The sequence below is a fragment of the Homarus americanus genome, unplaced genomic scaffold, assembly GCF_018991925.1.
Source record: "Homarus americanus isolate GMGI-L3 unplaced genomic scaffold, GMGI_Hamer_2.0 scaffold59495, whole genome shotgun sequence".
NCBI classification, from domain to species: Eukaryota; Metazoa; Arthropoda; class Malacostraca; order Decapoda; family Nephropidae; genus Homarus; species Homarus americanus.
In genome coordinates, this window is record NW_024732415.1 from 529,510 (window position 1) to 550,240 (window position 20,731).

General features: G+C 44.0%; 2 protein-coding genes across 3 annotated transcripts; both read left to right on the forward strand.

Annotated features, from left to right (window-relative positions):
• Nucleotides 1–13,269: 13,269 nt before the first annotated feature.
• LOC121868524 (chitooligosaccharidolytic beta-N-acetylglucosaminidase-like) lies at nt 13,270–17,954 on the forward strand. Of its 2 annotated transcripts, none has more exons than XM_042369206.1 (9): nt 13,270–13,286; nt 13,815–14,003; nt 14,202–14,442; nt 14,649–14,873; nt 15,082–15,239; nt 15,370–15,604; nt 15,746–15,856; nt 16,139–16,288; nt 16,793–17,954. In XM_042369206.1, the coding sequence occupies exons 2-9, from the start codon at nt 13,834–13,836 to the stop codon at nt 17,573–17,575; spliced, it is 2,073 nt and encodes a 690-aa protein (XP_042225140.1). In that variant the 5' UTR covers nt 13,270–13,286; nt 13,815–13,833; the 3' UTR covers nt 17,576–17,954. The 2 variants fall into 2 exon arrangements, with proteins under 2 accessions (XP_042225140.1, XP_042225141.1); XM_042369207.1 differs by having other exon boundaries at nt 16,142–16,288.
• A 944-nt stretch (nt 17,955–18,898) lies between these two features.
• LOC121868487 (adhesive plaque matrix protein-like) lies at nt 18,899–20,622 on the forward strand. Its single transcript, XM_042369151.1, has 3 exons — nt 18,899–18,905; nt 19,553–20,032; nt 20,120–20,622. Exons 1-3 carry the CDS (start codon nt 18,899–18,901, stop codon nt 20,620–20,622), a joined length of 990 nt encoding a protein of 329 aa, XP_042225085.1.
• Nucleotides 20,623–20,731: the final 109 nt, after the last annotated feature.

Here is a 20,731-nt window from a genome sequence, read left to right on the forward strand (position 1 = left end):
ACAGAGAGCTTCATATACAACACTGACTCGCCCCTCAGACGCCCTCCAGAAATAATGCTCTTTCCTCTATCATGAACCACTACCAAAGGAAAGGTACAAGGAGATGATGAAGGGAGACTATGGATAATAACAACAATAGAAGTAAACAATAAGAGAGTTGGTATATAAACAAGAGATTTAACAGCTGGATTAACCTGTCTCTTGTTCCTCATTACAGCTCTTGAAGGCGTGAGCTGAGTGGGCCTCCCCTCTCACCCCAGCACCTTTGTCTCATCCTCGCCAAGAAGGACAATGGAAATCGAAAACAAATGCTCGTACTTCCTTACCTCTCGTGGGCCTTTGTGATCAAGAGCTGCCAAGTTCAAGGTTCTTCAACGCCCCAGGCCAAACGAACCCCTCCCTCCCTCCCTCCCTCCCTCCCTACCTCACTATCTTCCTCCCTGTCTCTCTCCCTCTCTACCTCCCTCTCCTTAGTTGTTACGTCAGCGTTGCCGGCAGAGGGTCACGGTCTCCAAAACTCGTCCTAGCAACACGGGATCCCATTAGGGTTTTGCCGGACCTGTCGTCGTAAACACAAAGTTTTTGCTTCCCACGTTTAGAACCTTTGCCCAAAATTGGTGGTTTAGTTACAAAATAATGAGTGTTTTACCTTGTTCATACTTGTTTCATGATGGCTACACATGTTGATAGATTTAATCATATCCTCTTGCCATTTTTAAAGTCAGCAACGGTGGCGGTAATGTAGCTGACAGTGTGAATGTCAGTCAGAGTTAACCTCACAGCTTCCATGATCATTAATCTCACCATTCAATCTAAAATCCTGGTTAAATGGAAGGTTCATTTAGTTAAGGTTTTGTCGACATCACGGAGCATCACGGAGCATCACGGAGCATCACGGAGCATCACGGAGCATCACCAGCTAACTTTATCCTCTTACCTGTTGCCTCCGTCGTCTCCCTTAACCTTTATGAGACACAAGACCCTGAGAAAAACAATGAAGAATTCGTCTCGATGGCCAGGTCCTCCTTTTAATGGTTAGGTTAGGTTAGGTTAGGTTAGGTTAGATTAGGTTAGGTTAGGTTAGGTTAGATTAGGTTAGGTTAGGTTAGGTTAGGTTAGGTTATCTAAAGGGCAAATTAGATCAGGACAACTGAAAAGTCGAATTTTGTTTTTGTCGCGATGGATTTATTGAAGAAGAAACCGAAGCAACGCAATGTGTGTGTGAGTGTATGTGTGTGTGTGTTTGCTTGTGTGTGTGTGTGTGTGTGTGTGTGTGTGTGTGTGTGGAGTGTATGTGTGTTTGCTGTGTGTGTGTGTGTGTGAGTGTATGTGTGTTTGCTTGTGTGTCTGTGTGTGTGTGTGTGTATGTGTGTGGCCCGCAGGTTATACTCAAACGCACTCTTACGTAACACACATCTCCCCCCTCACCTCCTCCTTTCCCAGCGTGCCCCCCCCCCACCCCCACAAATATAGGAACCAGAAGACTAAAACTAAGCCTCTTCCTTCGCCTGGCACATACCTGTACTCCACCCTGGCGTGCAAGATCCGCCCTCCTACCTGCACTAAGCCTAACCCTTACAACTGTCTCTCTTATCCCTCATCCCTGATACCCTCACCTGTTCCCTCCCTCCCTACCTTCCTCTCTCCCTTCCATCCTCCTTCCCTTTGTCCCACCCATTCCTTTCCTTCCTTTGTCCCACCCATTCCTTTCCTTCCTTTGTGTTTCACCCCTCCCATCCCTGTTTACACCACACGTGTTAATACATTATACAAGTGATATTTTTGCAGAATACAGTAATATGTCTCTCACTAACACACACACACACACCAGGTTCCTCATTCCAAGGCGTTCCTGCGTTTATTTCCCTCTGTTGTCGTGACTGAGGACAAAAAACGCATCTAGTGTCCCTCCAAATGCCTAAAAAACATCATTGACGATCTTTAGGCCGTCAGTTCCTGTGTCGTCGTTACAATCAGCTGTTTAGATGCATTATTTGGCCTCCAGGGTCTGTTTTATACGTCAGCCCATTCAGATGTTAATACAGTTCTATATCAACAAATAGATTTTCTGTTAATATCCAAGAATGGTGGATTAAATTGGCCCCAGTTTTAATCATTTTCCGTCTTAGCTCCAATTTTATCAATTCAGTTTGGTGTCCAATCGTAGAGGACCCTAATCCATATGCTCCCCCAATCCATAGGCTTCCCTTATCCATATGGTTCAACAATCCAGATGTTCCAACAATCCATATGCTCTCCTAATCCAAATGCCCCCCCCCCCCAATCACGAACCCCCGTAATGGGTTCGTGATTTAGGGATTCGGATTCGAGTATGATATATATCCGCCCTGATTTCCATCTCCCATTAAGCGAGTTTTCTTATGTGAGTGAGTGAGTTAGTTACACCATGGAGTGTTGTGCCGGTGATGGTGGGAGAGTTGCAACCCCCTTCCCTCCCTTCCTCCCTTACCTCCCTCCCTGCCCCCTCACCCCCCTCCTACCCCCTCGCCACCTCCAAAATGTCTGCCCAGCAACAACTTCCACCAACCCTGACCTTCATCTCCCCCCCCCAACACCCCCTAACCCACCCCCTTTGGACCTGGGTCATCGCCGCCCCCTCACCCTCCCTCAGGACCGGAAGGGTTGAGACGCTCATTACACACAGGTAGGATTTTCACCCTCTTGACCAATCACAGGATCATCTTAGTGGTGGTATAGCATTGTCATTCTATGTTAATTCTTCAAAGGACGACCATGACAGACGTAGGACCTCTGTAAGTCGACCATGACAGACGTAGGACCTCTGTAAGTCGACCATGACAGGCGTAGGACCTCTGTAAGTCGACTATGACAGGCGTAGAACCTCTGTAAGTCAACCATGACAGGCGTAGGACCTCTGGAGTCACAACTATTCAAGCCACACATAGTGAGAGTTACCTGCAGAGGTTAGGTTAGGTTAGGTTAGAGCCTATCAGAACTGGGGCTCCCTTAACTAATCACCACCTCCTCCTCCTCCTCCTCCTCCTCCTCCTACAACTCCTACTACTGCTACTATTACTACTCCCACTATTCCTACTCCTTCTCCTACTCTTCCTCTTTATCCTACTACTACTACTACTACTCCTCCTCCTTCTCCTAATCTTCCTCTTCCTCCTTCTATTACTCCTCCTCCTCCTATCACCCGGTATTGCCCAGTGGAGAATCGTTGTAGAAATCTATCGAGAGTAACTAAGTTCAGGTTTTTTGTCGAGATGATCAGATAGCGACACAACCTGCTTCCTGTAGTGACCACCAACACCCTCATGTACGGTGATGCTCTTGCTGTCCAGGTAGATGGTAGGTGCTGGTGGTTGGTTAGTGCTGGTAGATGGGTAGTGGTGGTAGTTGGTTAGTGGTGGTAGTTGGTAAGTGGTGGTAGTTGGTTAATGCTGGTAGATGGGTAGTGGTGGTAGTTGGTTAGTGGTGGTAGTTGGTAAGTGGTGGTAGTTGGTTAGTGCTGGTAGATGGGTAGTGGTGGTAGTTGGTTAGTGCTGGTAGATGGGTAGTGGTGGTAGTTGGTTAGTGGTGGTAGTTGGTTAGTACTGGTAGATGGGTAGTGGTGGTGGTAGATATTAAGTGGTTAATGAGGGTAATGTATAACACCCTAATTAACCTGAGATGGCCCTGTATAACCTGAATGACCCATGCATAACATCCTAGTAACCCGAGATGGCCATGTATTACCTGAGATGGCCATACACAACCTGAATGGCCCTTGTATAGCACCCTAATAACGTAAGGTGGCCATGTATAACTTCAGTATGATGGACCAGCTTCGCCTGTACGTGAGTCTGCATCACGTGTCAGGGGGCGGGAAGGTGTCAGGTGGGGGGGAGGGTCTTGGGGAGAAGGCGAGGGTGTTGCCGGGGGGACGCTGTGTGTGTTGCCTCTCGTATCTCCAGGTCGTGTCAAGGGCAAACTCTCTTGTAAATCAGAGAGGCCAGGCATTTGGCTTATTAGGGACCTGCCACGCCTTGCCATAAACAGATGTAATGTATCGGTAACCCCCCCACCCCCACACACACTCATCCTGTCGCTATGTAACTTGTCGATGAAATCTATGGTCCTCCAGGCACTTACGTCCCTTAATGCATGAGTCTACTAGGTAAGCATGAACTCCGCATGATTCACTGTTGGGCGCTGTAAAGCTCTTTGCGCCGCCTTGCACAGGATGTAAGGGAGTGCATAATAAACTAGCCTCCTCGCGGGTAAATTATTAAAAAATATATCTTAAAGTGGGGGAAGGAAAGGGTGGGGGGAGGAAGGGTAGAGTAGGGGGGAAAGGGTAGAGGGGAGGAAAGGGTAGAGGGGAGGGAAGGGTAGAGGAGGAAAGGGTGGGGAGGGAAGGGTAGAGAGGGAGGAAAGGGTAGAGAGGGAGGAAAGAGGAGGAAGGAAAGGGTAGAAGGAAAGGGTAGAGGGGGAGGAAAGGGTAGAGGGGGAGGAAAGGGTAGAGGGGGAGGAAAGGGTAGAGGGGGAGGAAAGGTTTGTTGTTTTTGCATGTTGTTGTTGTTGTTGTATTTATTATTAGTGTTGTTGTTGCTGTTGTTGATGTAGGCTAATGAATGTTGTAGACCTGTCAAGCCCTGGTGTACCCCTGGTGGTGGGGAGGTGTAGTGAGAACAACAACATCTGCTGCAGGTACTAGAACGAACAGCACTCAGTAGTCACCTTCCATACCACACCTGAGGCTCACACTAATCTTTCTTTCCATCAAATTTACCTGAATGTGATTAATTAATTCCCGATTAATCTGATTTATTAGATAAGAAACATGTATGGATGATCTTTGGTGAATTTACTGTAGTATATTCAATGAAATACACAAAGAAAATTTACGTTATCGAAGCAAGAGAGTGGTTGTGGTGAAGGTGGTAACATTATCACCTGGACGGCGCTATGTTGTCCAATACACACGAATCTACCATAAACATTAAGTAATTCGTGAATAATTCAGTAAACATCAGATTCTTTTGTTTATATTCAAATCATACGTTCACCTTAGGCCCCTTGACGATGATGTAGGAGAGCTGGCCTACTGACGGTCACCTTAGTAACAGCGGACAATAGAGTGTTTAGTCAGGCTCATTGTCACTGGAAGGGGCGGTGACTTGAACGTCAGCGGCAGCGTCTGTAGCAACGGCGGCGGCGATAGTGGTGAGGGGCCGGCTCCTTGGCGTATAGGAACTCTTACGTAACTTATGCCTGAAGGCTTTTAGTTGGTTGCTGCGCTCACTCACCCACCCACCCATCCTACCAACCCACCCATCCTACCTACCCACCCCCTACCCACCCACACATCCTTCCTAACCACCCTACCAACCAACCCGGCACCCACTACCCCCACCCACCCTCTTATACCTGTACACACCTTCCTCACATTAATGCACCAATTACCATTATGAACAACAACTCCAGGTAAGTAAATGAACTACAAATTAATACTGATATAAAGTCATGTTTCCTAAATATGCAGCAAAAAATATCGAGATTGAAGCGAGAATGGTGGACTGGGAGAGTGTTGATGCGATGCTCATTCATTTTAAAGGGACATAGAGCGTTAAAACACCTTATTACGTCCACACGATCCTCTTCCTGGCAGACGATCTTGATGCTCCTTTCCTATAGGCTTGACCAACACTGATTTACTTCCTTATTGAATGTTTATATATGTATTAGTTCTTGACTAATATATAACTGACGTCCATGGAGGTTCAAATCAGTTATGGAATTCGATTGCTGAAAAAAAGTTGAGACGATAAAATTGAAAATGTTGCATGTAGTTTATTTTATTGTTGTCTAATGTCAAGTGAAGTGTTCCTGAACAACAGTATCCATGTATGTTAGGTTCCTGCTTTGTCTGTACGTCCGTGTGTCTACCCGTCTCTCCTCCACACTGATGACTGACCACTAGACAGAAGCTACCCAGCAAAAACCATTGAATTCTTACTTACTCACACATACTGAAGACAATATGGCGGACGTGGGACCTTATACCTCATAGGGTGACAGAAAGAACATCATAGGATCCTCACCATTCACCCCAGACCCTCACCATTATCACCACTAAACACAGGAACATCTCCACTATAACCAGGTACATTATATGGTGACAAGGTACTGAGTCAAGATTACCTGAGTGGTGAGGTATACCCAGCACCACCACGTGATCAGCTGACACAAGGTAAACAAAGAACACGTGACTGGCACATGTTAAAGTTCTTATAATATCCGAGCAGGATAGAACTCGTCGCAACGGATTTAAGTTGGATAAGTTTAGGTTTAGGAGGGAGATAGGAAGGAACTGGTTCACAAATAGGGTGGTGGACGAGTGGAATAAGCTTAGCAACTTTGTAGTTAGTGCTGGAACGCTGGAAAGTTTTAAAAGGAGGCTAGATAGATTCATGGACGATAGAGAGTGGTAGTAACTCTCGACAGGAGCTGCCATGCACAGGCCAACCGGTCTATTGCAGACTCCTTATTTTCTTATGTTCTTATTTTCTAAACAAAGAACACGTGACTGGCGCAAGGTAAACAAAGAACACGTGACCTTATAACGACACACACACACACACACACACACACACACACACACACACAACAGGTACTTTAGCAATTACATTTCCTCTCATAAAATATGTTCTCGTGACCACACCATCCGTATCCCACGTTCCTTTGTTCACGCCATCCCTCTAACGCGTCTCTGCCTTCATGTTAACTCTATACCACGTCTCTTCCTTCATGTTAACTCTGTACCACGTCTTTTCCTTCGTGCCAACTCTATACCACGTCTTTTCCCTCATGTTAACTCTATAACGCTGCCTTCATGTTAACTCTGTACCCACGTATTTTCCTTCATGTTAACTCTATACCACGTCTCTTCCTTCATGTTAACTCTGTACCACGTCTTTTCCTTCGTGCCAACTCTATACCACGTCTTTTCCCTCATGTTAACTCTATACCACGTAACCCAATACCCTAATCACTTTATATCAACACCTCTTAATCTCCAATGGAACTTGACCAAACACCCAAACTTCACTTGAGATCTGAACTGAGGACCTCTTCGTGTGTGTGTGTGTGTGTCGAGTTGTCCTCACCACAACGCCACAGGGATCGATACAGTTAGGTTAGGTAAGGGTTTTATGTTACAGATTGACATCAAACTACAGAACGAAGCCGTCACCTTGGATATCATCAGAGGTGGCTGGGGTACCTGTCCAGTGTCCTCACCCTGAACCTGCTCTACCTATCCCAGCGTCACGACACTCTCCTACCTATACGAACCTAAAATAACCCTTGTACTCTGTCTTTAGTACTTTCCGGCACCTGTACTCTGGCTTTAATACTTCTTAGCACTTGTACTCTGGCTTTAATACTTTTTAACACTTGTACCCTGGCTCCAACACCACTTAACACTTGTACCCTGGCTCCAACACCACTTAACACTTGTACCCTGGCTCCAACACCACTTAACGCTTGTAGACCGGTTTCAACACCCCTTAACAATTGTACTCTGACTTCAACACCTCTTAACATCTGTCCTCTCTCATTAACACTTCCTAACACCTACACTGTAACCTTAGCACACATGAACACTTAAGTAAATACCCTTAATACCTTCAATAATCCCTTAACACGCCATAGCACCTACACATAACACGTAACACCAACGCTACCTGGAGGAGTTCCACAAGGAGCCACCATAGAACCTAATCTGTTTGTCATCTTAAGTCTAGACGATAAGAACGAAAATATACCGCAACACATCATGACATTTCCAAACGATACAGAAAGTTTACGGATAAGAAGACACTGAAGAAAGCATTGAAGAAGACACTGAAGAAAGCATTGAAGAAGACACTGAAGAAAGCATTGAAGAAGACACTGAAGAAGAGACTGAAGAAGGCACTGAAGAAGACACTGAAGAAGGCACTGAAGAAGACACTGAAGAAGGCATTAAATCAGTATAGAAGAATTTATAATCCTCAAAGAACACGAATGAGGGAAGGGCACCATGTTTATCAATAGCTTATGGGTAAAGACTGAACACAAGCATCTAAATGAAGGGGAGGACTCAGTTTACAACCTTTGAGACACATGAATTCAGAATTAACTTAAGACCAACTGATAATAATAATAAAACACAACACAAACGCACCTGAAGTATCTGTTATTATCCCTCAAGGAGCCATTAACTCTCACTTATCTGGAAAGAGAAAAGATATTAGAGTTAAGCTTTAAATTGTAGGGTATTTTACGGGTTATGGTCACCGAGGACAATTTTGCTATCCCTGTAATGACCCACAAGGAAGAAAGGGTGTGCATGACTGTATGGGACTGACTGTAGACAGGAAACAAGCAAACAAACAAGGGAACAGTGTACAAGACTGTGTGAGACTAACTCTAGACAGGAAACAAGCAAACAAGCAAGGAAAGAGAGTGTACAAGACTGGGTGGGACTGACTGTATGACCAAGTATGTACAGTCACAGTCAAGAGGCAAGACAATAAGATTTTACTCACTGACAGTCACCAACTCATCTCAAGGCCTCATTCTGGCTTTACCAACTCATTCTGTGTACCTAAAACCTAAGTGGCATACCTTATGAACACCCTGGAGGTCTGTTTCTGCAACTCCTGATGGTTGGAGTCGTCGATCTGGCTGAGTCCACGTCGTTCACCTCTCGTACCCAAAGAATCTACCGTCATCGGTGTTTGGGTTTTTTTTCATCTCAAGCACTGGCCACCTCGATGATTTTACTACTGATGTGTTTGATTATGTTTATTGGGAAGTTACGAGCATCTTCTTACTATTAGGATGAATTTTTACAAGTACTTTTTTAACATTACAACCCTCTACGAGTACTTTCTTCTGTGAGTACTTTTCCACGAGTACTTTCTTCATACTACAGAGATCTATGAGTGAGTAAGTGGTGGATCTTGGTCCGTGTGAGAGGAGGAGGAGAGGGTAGTGGATCGTGGTCCATGTGAGAGGAGGAGAGGGTAGTGGATCTTAGTCCATGTGAGAGGAGGAGAGGGTAGTGGATCTTGGTCCGTGTGAGTGGGTGGTGGATCCTAGTCCCTATGAACAGGATCTAGCATGACGTAGGACAACCATACACCCCATCACCTTGATGTACCGTAACACCTTCCTGAATATTCCCAGAACAGTCCAGCAGCTTTTTATAGTGTTAATCCTGTCCTAACCTCAGTACAGGTGTAGAGCCTTGATGACACTGCGGATCACCTGAACATTAGCCACCCTGACCTAATTTAATCTATCTCTATCTCTCTCTGTCTCTCTCTCTTTCTAGCTTTATTTTTTACTCGTTCACTCCATCTTACTGTCTTCCAAATGCAGTGCTCTCTCTCTCTCTCTCTCTCTCTCTCTCTCTCTCTCTCGTGGTAGTGAGAGAGAGAGGGGTCAGGTTTGTCAGTTCTGGTCAACCCAACTTATGTAACTCACCAGTTTCAGTTCACACTCAGCCTGGAGAGAGAGAGGGGACACCGCTAGTTGGGGGAGAGAGCAGGAAAAGAGGGAGGAAGAGGAAGGGGAGGGGGGGTACTGTTAGCTGGGGAGGGGAGGAGGGACTGTTAGCTGGGCAGGGGAAGAAGAGAATGAGACTAACAATTAAACATCTCCAACTACTCCACCAACACAATCCACCAACACAATCCACCAACACAATCCACCAACACAATCCACCAACACAATCCACCAACACAAGACACTAAATGAACCTTAGTAACACAACAAATTATCGAACCGTCAAACGATAACTTTTTCAATCGTACGAAAGCAAAGGTAAACAGTCTCAAGCACACACTGGTCCCAAGCACACACAGGTCTCAAGCACACACTGGTCCCAAGCACACACTGGTCCCAAGCACACACAGGTCTCAAGCACACACTGGTCCCAAGCACACACAGGTCTCAAGCACACACTGGTCCCAAGCACACACAGGTCTCAAGCACACACTGGTCTCAACGCTTCAACTTGGCGAACACAAAATGGCCGCCAAGACACAACGTACGGGATTATGTGATTAATTATTTGTTATTAGAATAGTGTGTGTGTGTGTGTGTGTGTGTGTGTGTGTGTGTGTGTGCGTTATGTGTATCGATCAGTGGTCCTTTCTACCCTGCCATATGGCAGCGAGATATGGGCCACATACAGGAGGCACCTCAAGGCACTTGAAAACTTTCGCCAACGTAGTCTACGTTCCATCCTCAGAGTTCGCTGGGAAGACAAGAGAACAAATGTCAGTATTCTCTCTGACACCAACTGTAGGAGCATCGAGGCTACCATTATCCATGAACAACTACGTTGGACTGGCCATGTTACCCGCATGGAGGACAGTAGACCGCTAAAGCAGCTACTTTACAGTCACCTAACGAATAGTAAACGTAACGCTGGCGGGCAACTGAAAAGGTATAAGGATAGTCTTAAGACAAACCTGAAAAAGTGCCAAATCGACCCCCTCACCTGGGAGACAATTACTCCACACTGTAACGCTTGGAGGATCACCACACAAGAAAATGTCAATACTTTCGAGTTAGCCCGACTGCAAACCGAGGCAGACAAGCTCCAGTGCCGGAAAGACGCTACCACCGCCCCTCCCGCACTAGATGGAGCCATCCACATGTGCAACATCCATGAACGACTTTGCCGGTCAGGTATCGGCCTCTTTAGTCACCTCAGAACTCACCAACGAAGGTCACATCTTCAATAACTCTTATCATTGTATCAAAGCTGGATGATCGTGTGGGGAACAGGACAAAAAAGAGAGAGAAGGAAGGGAGGAAGTACAGATGAGGACGTATGGGAGAGGAAACGGAAAAGTGTGAGCAGCAGGAAAAGAAGGGAGGACACAGGGAGAGGAAAACACATAGGGAGGGGACGACACATTACATTACATTAAGTCAGGGTGAATCAGAGACGGCGTGATATTCTGTAATTAAGCTATCATGAGTATATCAATAGGATAGAGAGAGAGGCGGCGTGATATCAGGTTACATAACACGTTTCTCATTGTCTAGTTCAAAGTTCCTGTCTACTTCCTTGGGTAAACAGGTCGTATCTTTTGTCGTAATGATTTCGGATGGGATTGTTTACTTTGTGAGAAAAATGTAATGATGGGAGGGAGGGAGGGAGGGAGGGAGGGAGGGAGGTGGAGGGGCAGTGGAGGGAGTTTGGAGGCCAGATCACCACCATAGCAACAATAACATCACCACACTCAGCCTTCACCATAGCTCATACAGTGACTCACCGCCTCTGTTCCATTATATAGTCGCCTTTACTTACAATAGTCACTAGAAAGATGATTATTCTCTTTAGTCATGTTTTATTCATGTCATCCACGGCATTAAATATCTCTAGGTGTGTGTGTTTGTGTAGGGCAAAATGCGGAGGTGAGTGAGTTGTGGCGGTAAGAATCCCACACGCTCAGATGGTCAGTTATGGGCTGGTCCCAACGCTTCAGGCCTTAACAAGGTAAATAAACCGGCAGGTTTTTTTTTTTTGTCACTACCTGTAATTACCTGGTGAGATTATACAACAGCGTCCCTCTCCAACATGGAGTATCTTTCGTTTGAAACTTAAAATTACATTTTTTTTTACGCTCCACCAAACACGAAATATGTAAATGAAGCAGACGTAATTTTCCCTAAGGTGTGCTGGGTACTAGAGCCCCCTCCCCCCAGAGTGGCGCCGTGTTGTGGGTAATGACGCCGAGTAACAAACATCACCAGGGTAAGTTACAGGTTAACATCACTTCAGGCGCTCTTAACACCAGACGCCCGATGCTAAGTTACCAAACATCACACCAAGACCGGGAGAGAGAGAGGCAGAGGGACAGGAACTGAGGCTCTATGGTGGAAGGACAACTTGAGGTGACCACAGCATCCTCTCTACTGTGTGAAGTACAACAGCTGGAAGGTCGCGTCTTGTGGTGTGAGAAGAAACAGCCTCCAAGATCATCTTCTTCTTCCAGCTGCTGTTAGAGGGAGCAGCTGGAGACCCATATGTCCTCTGATACCCTAAGAGAAGCAGCTGGAAACGAACATCTGCAACAGTGAGAAATAACAAGAGCCAGAAATAACAACAGGAACATTACTCTATACTCCAGTTGCTGTGAGAAGGTTTAGTTTATTTAGTCGAGTCGATGATTAACGATAAAAATTACACAAAATCATCAACAAGTTCACCATGCTAGACGTCTATTAATATATTCTCACCACATCGCTGATTTAGTCACCCCTTACCACCACCGTCTCAAAGAAGGTAAATAAATAAAAGAAAAAATCCTCAAATAAACTCGTATTTGGTTTTTTTGTAATTACTTCCTTATCTTTTAATTATTCCCAAAGGATAATGATGAAGTTTCTTGAATCATTCTTTATCATTCTATCAAAATCATTCTATTCTCAAGTGAAAGAGAGGTATTTAGCATTCTGGTATCCATACTTTTTATCAGAGGTTTATTAAACATTTCACACTCCATCTGTCTTGGGCAATGAATCTCATACACTATTAGGTAATGTTATTTATCTCTAAAATAGTCATATAAAACTTGCCATTTGTTGTACTACATTCAATATTTAGCCAACACACACACACACACACACACACACACACACACACACACACACACACACACACACACACGTACACAAGATGTATTTAATCTATTTTGTCTAGTTATCTAAGATTTTTTTTTATTGTTGTTGTTGTTATTTTTATTCTTGTTGTTATCGTTGTTGTTATTGTTATTGTATTAAGAGAAGGTTAAGTTGGGTTAGGTTAGGTTAAGTTGGGTTAGGTTAGGTTAAGTTGGGTTAGGTTAGGTTAGGGTTACTACATCCCGTTCACTAGTCTTATATAATTCTAGTTTATTAACCCCTTGTGTACTGGAGACTCTTTGCTCAATAAAACCAGCTCATGTTAACCTCATAAGTGGCGCCCCCTTGTGTGAGGAAGCTACAACTAAAGATAAAGACTCATTATCAAGTAAACTGATCTTGTAGAATGCTGTAGAACGTGTCCAGTGTTGTTGTAGATGTGAATAGTATTTACTATCCCACTTACGTAAACCGGATCGATGGCCTCTACGTATAGCCTCGTACGGTCATAACTAGTTGTGTCTACCTTTTGCCTCAGGTAAATATCACCATTTGACATCAGGTATTGTGTGAGTATATAAGGCGGTGAGAACAGGAGGCAGGTACCAGTCTAGCAGCCGACACAGGTGAGTGATACTGCTATTCACGAGACTCTATATATCATTGTGTTAACTTAAACTTGTATGAATAACTAGATTTTATACATTATTCATCGTCTTTGTACACAGTAAAAACTTTAAATATATTGTATAAGTAAAAAAGAAATGGAGACTTTAACTTAACATAAGGATTCAAGTTTATTTTAAGTTTTATTTCCTTGGTTAAGTATCAAGGTGTTTACCCCCATATGGTGTGGTCTTATATTGAGGGGGAGCATTAACAGAGCATAACCTAATCTAACCTAACTTATTTGTGTATTGCTGAATCTTGTGTGTTTGTTTACTTCTGAGTATGACGTAACAATAACGACACACACACACACACACACACACACACACACACACACACACAGGTTAAAGTCTTCATCTGAATCTTAATAGTGTGTGTGTGTGTGTGTGGTGTGTGTGTGTGTGTGTGTGTGTGTGTGTGTGTGTATGGTGTGTGTGTGTGTGTGTGTGTGTAATAATAATAATAACCAGGTGTGGTGGCGGCAGGTGAGTGGCTGTGGTCAAGATGAGGGTGCTTGTGGTAACTACCTTGGTGGTGGCGGCGGCGGCTGAGAACTTCTACCGTCTCCCCTCCCCCTACACTTACTCCTGTAAGGAGAGCCGCTGCGTCAAGGAGGAACGCAGCCACGCCAGGGAGCAGCGTTCCCTGGAGCAATGCCAGCTGACCTGTGGCAAGTGAGTACCTTATTCCTCACAAAGGAGCCTTGCACCAATAATTATTCTATAAGAATGTAAAAACAAAGTTTCATATTGTAACTTAAGCTGGCAGAAGCAGTCTTAAAATCATCGTATAACTCAGTTTAACATAAAGCAGCTTTTATTTTATTTCTAAGCAATATTCCTCCAAATATAACTGTGGTTCCTTGGTATCAGGTATGGCTCTCTGTGGCCACAGCCCACAGGCGACGTCCAGCTGTCGCCAGAGACGGTCCACTTCACCCCTAGGAACATGAAGGTGACCAAGATCGCAGCCTCTGGCCAGAAGGTGTCAGAGATGCTGGAGGAAGCCACCCGCTACTTCACCCGTAACCTCCACTTCCTCCACCCAGAGTTCCCTGAGGAGGAGAAGAAGCCCTTCACGGAGCAGGAGCACCCCGTCGATAACTACCTCTTTGTGAGTCCCTGTGCCTCTCCTCCTAAACGTGTATGTGTGTACCTTAACAATAAGGTATTTAATGAACCATAAAGAATATTTGATTAATTTAATAAAAAGACGTCAAATTACAAACCAATATTCCAATAATACTTGAATCATAAACTAACACACGTGCGTCTTATAAGTAATGTATTTCCCTCTAAAGTATGTTTCTTCCCCCACAGAACAACCAATACGACAAGTTTGATCAACAACAAAACTTCGACGAACAGCGTCCAAATTTCGTCAAGAGGAAGTCAGCCAAGGGATACATGAAGTACTCCCCATTCCTGAAGGAGAGGAACAACCCCATTACTGATCGTCAGAACTTTAACATTGAGATCACCGTGACCTCCCCAGATGAAAAATTCACCATCAACACTGACGAGAGCTACAATCTGGTGGTCCAGGTAGGAATCACTCACAATAATAATAACAAAGGGAAAAATTGATACAAAGACTAACCAACGCAGTAAATTAATAAGTCATAAATAGATTAATATACAACTGAGTATTATTACTATTAAAAGATGGCGGGGTGGGGGCTTGATGTCTGAAAAATTCCAAAATTCTTATAAAATTTTTCTTTTTATTCACATATGACTTGATCTTCCGCAGACTGTTGATGACCAAACCACCGCAACCATCTTGGCCACGACCTACTATGGTGCCCGCCACGCCCTCGAGTCTCTGTCTCAGCTCATCGCCTACGACGACACCAACGAGTCACTCCAGATCGTCAAGACCGCCAAGATCCAGGATGAGCCCAAATTCAAGTAAGATTTCTAGCCCAAGTACCTCCTGTAGAATATATTGATATGAATTAATTGTGGCCAGACCTTAATGTTAGCGAAGCAAGGTTGACGCCCAGGCAGTAGTGTTAAGACAGGGACCTTCATCCGGCAGGTACCGCGGCTTTATGTTGGACACTGGTCGTAACTTCTACCCGAAGGAGGACCTGATGCGTCTAATGGACGCCATGTCCTACAACAAGATGAACTACTTCCACTGGCACATCACCGACGCCGCTTCCTTCCCCTTGTACTCCAACCGTCGCCCAGAGATGGCTTACTACGGGTCCTACTCCCCAAGAAAGGTCTACTACCCAGAAGACATCACCGAGATCGTTCAGTACGCCAAGGTCAGGTTCCGCTACATTATTATTACTTTACTGTTCCACTAACTCACCTCGAAGAGTATTATTAAACATCTTTTCAATAAAATAATACTAAAGTGTTAAGCTCTGCCGCCATATGTTGCAACTTGTGTTGTTGTGTTGCAGCTCCGCGGTATCAGCGTGATCCCTGAGTTAGACGGTCCCGCCCACACCTCTGCTGGCTGGCAATGGGGCGAAAAGGAAGGCAAGGGCAACCTGGTCCTGTGTACCGGCAAGGTGAGGAGTGTTGTGTGTTGTTCGAAGTCGTTTTTTGTTATTTTAAACATAACTCTTTTCCTAGTGAGAAAAATAAACACAAACGAATTAATTTTACGAGTGAATCTATATAATACAGTATAGTTAAATGAGGTAATTACTATTTCTTCACGTAGAAACGGCAGCTTCATCAGGGTTCAATGATATCACTATCCACTAAGTCACTAAGCACTTATATACATTAAGTTCTTGATGTCAGTGTGGAGAGAAAACTAATTGCTTTATCTCTCGTGGTGGTGACAGCAGGATGAGCCATGGTTCAACCTGGGCAAGGAGCCACCCAGCGGTCAACTCAACCCCGTCAACCCCGAAGTGTACAACGTCCTCGGAGAACTGTACAGTGACATGCTCCAGTACTTCGACCCCGAGATGGTGCACATGGGAGGTGATGATGTAAGTATATAATCGTTAACTTGGTGCACATGACAGGTAAACATACACAATGCTCTACACTGGAACACTTAGAAACCACGATGTTAGTATGTTATAAGCAAGGCTGATAGTACAGTAGAAAAGCGTACAGAAGCGACCTGGGTAAACACATAGGGTCAAGGGAGGGTTTGTGTAAACATTATCTATGGCACGAAAATAAACAGTCGGTCACAGTCTACTTAGAAAATAATTTGCAAACATAAATAAAAGATTAGGAACTGAGTAAAATGAAACATCATTTGAGGAATTATATTTACTGTAATAATTTTAAACTGTAACTTAAACTTGTGAACCTCAGAATACTCTTAACTTTCTTTAAAATTTTCCTACAGAATCCTGCACACACCAATTTATTCTGGGGAAATATTGACGTGTTATATTGATCTGAGTGTTTCACTCCTTATATGTTTTTCTGCTATATATAAAACTCCCACAAACTCATACAAGCACCTCTTACTTCGACAGGTAAGCTTTAAGTGCTGGCAGAACTCAGTTGAGATCAGTGAACACCTCGCTGCTAATGGACGTGAATCCACTAGCCGAGAATACTTCGAGCTGTGGAACACCTACCAGAACAAAGCCTTCTCCCAACTGCAGGAGGCAGCGGGTCAGCTGGTTGGACGCAAGGTCACCCCTATCATCCACTCCTCTTCTTTCGCTCGTAACTACGTCGATAAGAACTCCTACATCATTCAGGTTAACGAGGACGTTAACTCTACCGAAATTGCTGAATACATCAAACAAGATTTTAAGGTAATTTTCTCTAACCAGGATCAGTGGAGACTGGACTGCTCTACTTCTACCTGGTTTGGTGACAAGGCTAAGAACTGTGCACGAGAAATTCCCACTTGGCAACACTTCTATGAAAACAGCCCACTGGATATGCTCTACAATCTGGGCCTGACCAACGCCCGCACTGATGCTGGTCAACAGGCCAGTGGCGTCAACCCCCGAGACTTGGTACTTGGAGGAGAAGCTACACTGTGGAGCTCTGAGACTGATGGTAATGGCCTCCAAGCCAAGACTTGGCCCCGCGTCTCCGCCATGGCTGAACGTCTATGGACAGACCCAATCCTGCCAGTCCAAGGTCATGACACAGCCCAGAAGCGTCTCAACACCCACCGCCAGCGTATGGTGTTCCGCGGCATCCACGCTGACCCCATCCAGCCAGAGTATTGCATGCATGACGAGAGTGCCTGTTACAGCCAGGAGCAGTACCTCGCCCGCTCAACCATCCCCGCCCAGTAGGCGCCTGACCGCTCATCCCATCCGTGATGGAAGAAATGACTGCATCTTGTCCCTTAGCAAGTTAACATGAGGAGAGGTTTACAGGCTCTCCTTAGGTGACAGTTTGTTCATACAGGTAATCTTTCTGAACCCAAATCATGTACAAGATAATAGTACTTGTTGCTGTACTGGGGATGTTTTGCACCAACATCAACATCATCATTAAGTCCTCTTACATGATAATACAAACATCCAGGTCTGGGTTATTATCCCTCACCTGAGATCAGTATTTCCCCCAGAGCGACTCTTTACCTCTCTGCACCACTCCATTCCTGGGTGACGTTGTTGTTCACCCTACGAGTTATAACATTTTAACTCAATAAAATATAAAAAACCTCCAGATGTTGTTTCTCCAATCTGTATTTCTTGTAGAGATTAACCTCTGTATGCTTAATTTGCCCCAATTAACAAAAAAGAAAAATCAATGAAAATGAGTTCCACACTGAATGATTAGCATTGTCTGCATCACTAAACAGTACAAGTACACTACCACACATCACACGAGGTATTACAAGTACACTGCGACACGAGGTATTACAAGTACACACCACCGATTAAAAATAGTACATATTACACCAGTTATAACTCCAAAAAAGTATCTTGGCGATTTTATGTGAGACAATATGACACAACGAACGAAGGATTTTGACAACCCTACCGAGACAACAGGCGTCGCAGTGTTCATTTTGAAATTCATCGATCACCTCCGTACAGATACTTTTTGGCGCGAGTGTATGTGTGACGCTACTATTTAAAACTAATACAAATAACATCATCATTGAGAACTAATACTTATCACATTATTAACCTTGAATATTACTCTATACACCACCAAAGATAAATATCACATATAAACGTGCGTGTTAACAGCAGTCCAGATACAGTACATATGGTCAAGTAGTTTACATAGGATCAGGTATTTTATCCATTAATTCTAATACAATATTAAGTCCTCTTCTTATACAGTAATAGTCAATGCCTTACCTTTTCTATACACTACTAAAATATCATCATTTCGTCTATTAATTTCTTGATGATTAATATTCTGTTACCCAAATACAAGTTATCAGTCATAAGTAGAGACCAAATTACATCAACTGTCTCGGAAATTTCATCTGAGTCTTTTTCTTTTTTCTTCTCCGTTACATGACAACCAACACATAAGTCATTTCCTCACTCACTTCAGCCGTACCTAATGTAATAGTCCCAATATGAGGTGAAAGATGGCGTTTTGAGAGGTGTATATGTACAGTCGCCTGCATTACACCTGGTACAGTGACTGGCATGCTTTGTGAGATATGACCATCCCAGGAGTTTTAATATGATGTAAACAAACACAAAGTTGCCACATCTCACAAAACGCATGAGCCACTGTACCAGGTATAAGTGCAGGCGACTGTACCTTCTTTGATTCATCGTGTCGTACTCTCCTTTATAAGATCGACTTTTAGTGGTTTCAAACCCAAGGTGTTCCAGAATGTTAAATAAGTTCCAGGAACTATTGTTAACATAAACTGATCGCCGTGGATACTCGGAATAATTTATACATCGGATGCGCCTTATGTACAGCTAAAGTATTGAACTCTTATTGGGATAGGTTAGGTTAGGTTTGGTTAGGTTAGTTTAGGTTAGCACCAAAGAACAACAACAACTTAAAACGTAAGATATGATGCATCACCTGGCGCAGAGAACGAGAACTTAACAATAGAACACAACAGGCAAGATACATCAAACTATCACCTCAAGTATAACTGATATGAATTACAAATCGATATAGACACTAAAACACTCTCTCTGAATGCTTATATAAGGTATTCCAACCCTTTCCTTTCATTCTTCACTTGTTTTACGCCAGCCACTGTTACCTGGACGAGGATGGACGTTTTAGTTGTTTATGAAAGCTGTAAAGACTCTAGTTGTGAAGCTTAAAGGTGAAAGGTGTGGGGGCTATAGAGGATAAGCTTAGTGATGTGGAGGTCCTAGATGATTACCCAGCTAGTGTGAAGGTTCTAGATGATTACCCAGCTAGTGTGAAGGTTCAAAATGATGGCCCAGCTAGTAAGAAGGTTCTAAATGATGGTCCAACTAGTAAGAAGGTTCAAAATGATGGCCCAGCTAGTAAGAAGGTTCTAGATGATGGTCCAACTAGTGTGAAGGTTCTAGATGATGGACCAGTTAGTAAGAAGGTTCTAGATGATGGCCCAGCTAGTAAGAAGGTTCTAGATGATGGCCCAGCTAGTAAGAAGGTTAAAAATGATGGTCCAGCTAGTAAGAAGGTTCTAGATAATGGCCCAGCTAGTAAGAAGGTTAAAGATGATGGTCCAGCTAGTAAGAAGGTTCTAGATAATGGCCCAGCTAGTAAGAAGGTTCAAAATGATGGCCCAGCTAGTAAGAAGGTTCAAAATGATGGTCCAGCTAGTAAGTAGGTTCTAGATAATGGCCCAGCTAGTAAGAAGGTTCTAGATAATGGCCCAGCTAGTAAGAAGGTTCAAAATGATGGCCCAGCTAGTAAGAAGGTTAAAGATGATTGTCCAGCTAGTAAGAAGGTTCTAGATAATGGCCCAGCTAGTAAGAAGGTTCAAAATGATGGCCCAGCTAGTAAGAAGGTTAAAGATGATGGTCCAGCTAGTAAGAAGGTTCTAGATAATGGCCCAGCTAGTAAGAAGGTTCAAAATGATGGCCCAGCTAGTAAGAAGGTTCTAAATGATGGCCCAGCTAGTAAGAAGGTTCTAGATAATGGCCCAGCTAGTAAGACGGTTCAAAATGATGGCCCAGCTAGTAAGAAGGTTAAAGATGATGGTCCAGCTAGTAAGAAGGTTCTAGATAATGGCCCAGCTAGTAAGAAGGTTCAAAATGATGGCCCAGCTAGTAAGAAGGTTCTAAATGATGGCCCAGCTAGTAAGAAGGTTCTAGATGATGGTCCAACTAGTGTGAAGGTTCTAGATGATGGACCAGCTAGTGGGAAGGTTTTATATGATGATCCAGCTAGTGTGGAGGTTTCTAGATGATGGCCCAGCTAGTTTGAAGGTTCCAGAAGATGGCCCAGCTAGTGTGAAGATTATAGATGATGGCCCAACTAGTAAGAAGGTTCTAGATGATGTCCCAGCTAGCGTGAAT